We start from the raw sequence: 6000 nt of genomic DNA on the forward strand, positions 1-6000 counted from the left end.
CCCGTCCCCTGACCGCAAACCCTGAAAGTGTTATGAAGTTTGAACAATAGGTTTTTGCGGATTCAAAATGACTAAATCTCTAACACTTTGTGTTCTTTGCTCTTTGGAGAGATAGCTTTGGCTGATTTTCAATAGAAAATCAAATGCTAGAGCATATGATTTTACCCATTGAATATCAACCTTCTGTTACTCAGTTTGAAAAATCAAACATAGAAGTAAAAAAGTGAACAGATAATAAAATTTTGTGATATATCTTAAACCAAGCCAGTTTTGAGAAGAAAAGTCTTTTTGTATGATGGTTGTAATATATTTTGTTTGAATATGAAAATAAAAAAAAGCCATTAACCTACTTATACTTCATCATTTTGGTCTTCTGATTATATCTTAGTATGTAGCTTGGATCAATGAGAAAATTCTCTAAAAATTTTAAATTTGCACTTGACCTTTAACCCCTCATCACGTTCAGCACACACACACACACACAGGAGAAAATTTGTGAAATGCTTTTCCTTAAACAGCCCTCATTTTTTCAGGAAATAATTGAGGTATGATACAGGGAACATAACCCAAAGTCTTGGTATATGTGTATCAAGATCTGCTGCCTTTGACTAAGGTCACTGTGTATGACTTCAACCATGAGGAGAACCTGAAATTTCTCTTCAAGGTCAACATTATATCTATATTGACATATTGACTATAGTTGGTGAGAGATCAGCCTTTACCTACGAATAGTTCCATGTCTACATTAAGTATACATACAAGTTATACAAAAAAGGTACACAACAGCATAATTTATCGGTGACATGGCATTGTCACTCCTGCTTCAGTATTGTGTGTCCATGTTCTCAAGTAAGTTCAGTGGCAGAATAGTTAAACTGCTAGAGATGAATATAGTTTTGTTCTTCTGTAATAAGGGTTATGTGGCTACATTCAGGCAAAAGACTTGGAAATTTCTCATGACTATTTCATGGTAGAAAGTGGATGGATATTGACAACAGAACCATAGGAATTAATATTCTCTTCGTAGTTTTTTTTAATATTATATGATATTTTGCCAGGAAATTGCTATAAACTATTGCTTCTTAGATTCTTGACCATTTGGACTGCTTTGAGGGTTACCCTAGTGTCATACTATTAGTATAAACTCTAATTATTTTGCAAATATCCCTAAATATAATAAGTGTTCGATTCCTTGCATGCTTTGCTAGGAATTGTTAGAGATCTTCAATTATTATATATGTGTTTTCCAAATTTTAATATGTGTTTTTTGTCTTATAGTAATCAGACATATTCACTTGTTATAGTTTGTAGATTGCCATTTGTCATTAGAACTTTGCTTATATTTAATAGATATTCTATGGTAAAGTTATTTATAAGAATACTATAGCATAACATCTGAATGTTTTCTTTTTATATATAATTTGGAAAGCTCTATATGCGGTTTTTTTATATCTAGATAGTACAAGAGTATATGCAGTAGGAAGCAATTGACACGATGTTCAGGGTGATTATACAGTAGTAGCTAACACTGAAACAAGAAAAATTTGTGAATTGTTTTGCCAAGTTGGGTACTGAATGGTATTTTGCTGAGGGTAATTTACCAATGATTGAGATTTTGTTCTGTGTAATGTAAGGGGAGAGAGGTTAATGTTTGTCTTTACTGATATATCAATCTGGGCAATTCGTACCTTCAAACTGATATTGTTGGGTGCACCATCTACAGGGGGCTAATTATCCGACAGCTGTGCACCATAGACGTCTTCTACAGTAAGTTTTATATAAGTGTACCATCACCAGTTGGTCATGGCTGAAGACTACAGAACTACAATCTGACATTTATTTGGATGTCAAATTACTCAGCTCCAAATTATGTCTCCGATACAGCATATTGTGAATTCTAGAAAAATCATGTATAGATATTATGTTTATGACAGCAAATGGTACTACATTGTAAAGAATTATGTTACTCTATCCGGAGATTGTGTAGACCACAACAAACCCCAAAGTGACGTGAAAAGGATGAACCCAAATCCGAATCAGACTATGAATTTGGCATCTATGATAAATCAACTGTAAATCAAATATTGTAATTTTTTATCACAGACAGGCCATATTTCCTTTGTTAGTGAGTTCTTATATAGACATGTGGGCTCCCTATTGATTTATCTTACAAGGAGTACAATGTTTACCAAAGTCATAGCGATTATTGATAAAGTAGCGTATAATTTTAAATATGTAATGAAATTGACAGTAAATATTAGTTTCCATTGTTATTCCAAGAATTGACAGTATATATCAGTGTTCCAATGGTATGTCCAACAGTTTTTTTTAACATGAATAAAATTCATAAAATATCCAGAATTCCTTTCTGTTCCAGAAAGGCCTTTAAAAGTTTATCCCCGGTAAATTTCCTACTCGATATCAAGTTCTTTTTTAAAAACCATTCAAAATGTTCCCGAAATATACTGAGTGTTAAGATATTTTAAATACTCAGTTATAAGAAATATCTATACCACATTTTCACAATTTTCTTACGAAGTGGCTGCTTTGTCATAGCAGTTATGTTAATTGCCATATATCCTATGTGCGTTACATGTAATATTTTAGAAAGATACAAAAAAGATATTTTACATAAATGTAGGTTTTTATTTATTTTTCAGTTAATCTCTGATTATTCTTAAATCTTAAATATTGCCAGTTAATAGCCTAATTAGAAATCATGTAGAAAATATTTCTCTGGCATGCCTGAACACTTCTGGACCCAGATCAAATAAGTTCACTCCTACCCTGTGAGCTGCATAGAACTTAAAAGCAGAGCCCTGTACACTACAAGACTTGTCACATGACTTTTTGCAATTCGGTGTTGTATGAACAGTTGGTTGTAATCTTGTGGAACTCTCACTGAACGGGGTCATATAGTTCACGAATGAATTTTTTCTTTATTCAGGTTCCATCCTCAGATGAAAGTGACTGTTGGCGTCCAAAGAAATGAGAAACTATAGTAGTATGATGAAAAAAACATTAAGAAAACAAGACCGCCTTTTCAGTATTTTCATAGAGATAAAGATGATTAATAGTCATATTGCTATTCCAGACAAATAAACAATTATATCGCTTTGAAAACACGCATAGAATATGATCCTTTTTCAAACTCTATTTTCCAGGGCAAAGGCGGCCAAGTAAAATACAAAATTCTGGGCCCATTGGATACACTAAGGATGGAAGAATTTGGAGGCCTAACTCTCTACCGTGCTTTGGATCGGGAGTCCGATGATGAGGTAGAAAAAGTGTTCAGAATCCTTGCCATGGACCAAGGGGATCCTTCCTTAACATCAACAGCCACACTTACAGTTACTGTCACAGATGTTAACGACTGTCCACCTCGCCTCCTTCCTCCTACAGTCCTTCAGGTCAAAGAGGGAGAGCCACCGTCTTTACTTGGAGTCCTTTCAGTCACTGATGACGATGTTTGGTCGCTAGGACACGGGCCTCCCTTCAGTCTTGCATTAGCAGCCTCAAATTCAAGAAATATTTTCGATCTTGTGCAACTTAAGTTCTACCCACGTGAGTAAGCCCTATTTTGACATTTTTAGGTCGATTAGAAATATGGATATGAGATATATTCTTTTACCAGTGAGGGCCATCCTTAATCATATTTATCTACTGCATTAAGGCTCAAACACCTGCAAATGACCTTTTATTCAATTCATTTAAAAAAAAAAATATGCATTTCACATTCTGTCATAAACTAATTACTTCACCATCCCATTTGACAGTAATAAAAGCACTTTTATTTGAAGGAAAGTATTAATTATGTTTATAATGAGATTCCAGAACTGTTGGCAAATCTTTTATATTTAAAAAAAAAAAAAAAAAAACATGGTTTATAATATCACCATTACGTGCTTCTGAAGCGTTGATTCTCATTTCTGATAGAGTAATTGTTTTTTTTTCTATTCTTACAAAGACTAAAAGAGGCAATTTGATATATGAGCTTTACTTCAAATGCATTCTCCTTGGAATTCCATAAATAATAATTTATTTATTGATTTCACTGAACTCATATTATAATTTTAATGGAAAAAATATTCTTATTTAAAGGATAGGTAATCATTTAAAGATCTAGCAATTTTATGTTACATATATATCATTAATAATATATACTACAATATCCAAAAATAGTAATCGTGGATGGGAAGGATTTTTAAAGAATTCTATTGAATTATGGTGAAGGGGCTACATTAAGATCATAGTAGGTGTGTGGTAATATTTTTATTAAGATGGTAATAAAGAACGGAAATTTACAATAAAAAATCTAGTATTTTGCCTGAAAGAGGAAGCATGCTGCATGTAACCTGTTTGAACCCATAAGTGCATTCTTGAATAATATATATAGAAAAATAACATTACTTTTAGTAGAAGGAGTTAAATTGTGATATTTTTCACGCTGTGCATGAAGCATATGTTAGAGTATTTCGCTCGAAGAGTTTTTGGGTCAGGGTGTTGTTTAGAATGTTTTGTTATAGGTTGGCACAAGAAATGGGAGGATGAAAGATGCAAGTTCAAAGCTGTAGGAATCTTCTTATTCCACAGCTTTGTAAATTGCCTAATATCCCATTGCCTGGTATCCCATATGCATACAATATTTAGAACGAAACAAAGATAGATTTTTTTTTTTTACATGAATATAGCTTTTTGTCTTTCAGTTAATCTCTGTTCAGTCTTAAATTCGAAATATTGCTAATTAATAGCGTCATTACTAATCGAAGAGAAAATGGTGAATGACATGCCTAGAAAATTTCCATAGATTTCGATAAATGTAAAGTGTCCTTATAGGTAATAGAAAGAGCAAATATTACTAAACGTACGTGAGAAGGATTGTATAAGATGGAACTTAAAAAAATGTTTCACTAGAAATCAGATTGATGGAGAAACTAATGTTGCTAATGGTGAAGGAAAACAATTTACTATTTTAGGGGGATGGGGGGGGGGGGAATCTTGCATGATTAATTTGGTTTCAAAAGTGGTTATAAAATGATTGAATTAGGATTTATCATGTTAAGAGGATTTGTTAACAGCTATGAGAAATGAGTGCAAGATGTGCATCTTTTCATAGAAAATAGTCTGAGAATAAATTGCGTGATTTATCTGTATATATTTGAAATTTTTCAGATCAAGTTATGGATACATTCTAAGAAAGGACATTGTGTGTAAGGTCACGAAGGATGAAGATGATGAACTGTGAATGAAGTGGGGAATGTCAGATATTAAGAGAGGAAGCAGTACTGCGTTAGGATAGAGTAGAGAAACCGTAGAAAGTAGTGAAAATTTTGAATTTTTTTATAGGAGGAAAAGGTGGAAAGTTAATATAAAAACTACGTTTTGGGGTATTGACAGAGAATAAAGAAATAAAAAAAAAATATCAACATGAATATTATAATTATAGGAATACCATTTGGGAGCAAAAGCCATAAATGATAATAGGACGAATAAAAAAGAAAATATGTAACAAGGTACAGAAATACGATATGAATGAGATGAAGCACGAATTTGGAAGAAAAATAAAGCTTGTTGAGAACTCCCTTTTATGATGTAGCATGAAAACTAAATTGCATTATGAAAACTAAATATAAAGGGATAAAAAAGAGTAGCCTAGTGGTAATTAGGGCTCAGGCTCAAACACACGAGGAGCAATCAGAAATATATATTATGCGCCCATGATGTAAAGTTTTTTTGAGAAAATTGTATAGTAAAGATTCTTCTTAATTCAGAATGACAAATATGAAAGACGAAAGAAAAGTTTAAAATAAATGGGATAGATCATAGGGTTCTATTTATCAAGAAATCAATAAATTGGGAGTATATGGCACAATAATATAAGAAGCAACATTATATGTTGGCCTATACAAAGCTAATATTTTGAATAATAAGCAGCAATTATGGAAATGAACATGGAATAAAGCTGCATTAATAGAATTTTACCATTTGTGATATGCTATT

At 32.4% G+C, this 6000-nt stretch overlaps 1 protein-coding gene across 1 annotated transcript in view; it reads left to right on the forward strand.

Moving 5' to 3' along the window:
- The window catches only part of LOC137621727 (cadherin-related hmr-1-like), a 315706-nt gene that overhangs the window by 148698 nt on the left and 161008 nt on the right, over positions 1-6000 (forward strand). Inside the window, exon 15 of the mRNA XM_068352241.1 lies at positions 3165-3564. Within this exon, the coding sequence (XP_068208342.1) occupies positions 3165-3564 (400 nt within the window). The remainder of the gene's footprint in view (positions 1-3164; positions 3565-6000) is intronic.

Source organism: Palaemon carinicauda, chromosome 28 (assembly GCF_036898095.1).
Source record: "Palaemon carinicauda isolate YSFRI2023 chromosome 28, ASM3689809v2, whole genome shotgun sequence".
In the NCBI taxonomy this organism is placed as follows: domain Eukaryota; kingdom Metazoa; phylum Arthropoda; class Malacostraca; order Decapoda; family Palaemonidae; genus Palaemon; species Palaemon carinicauda.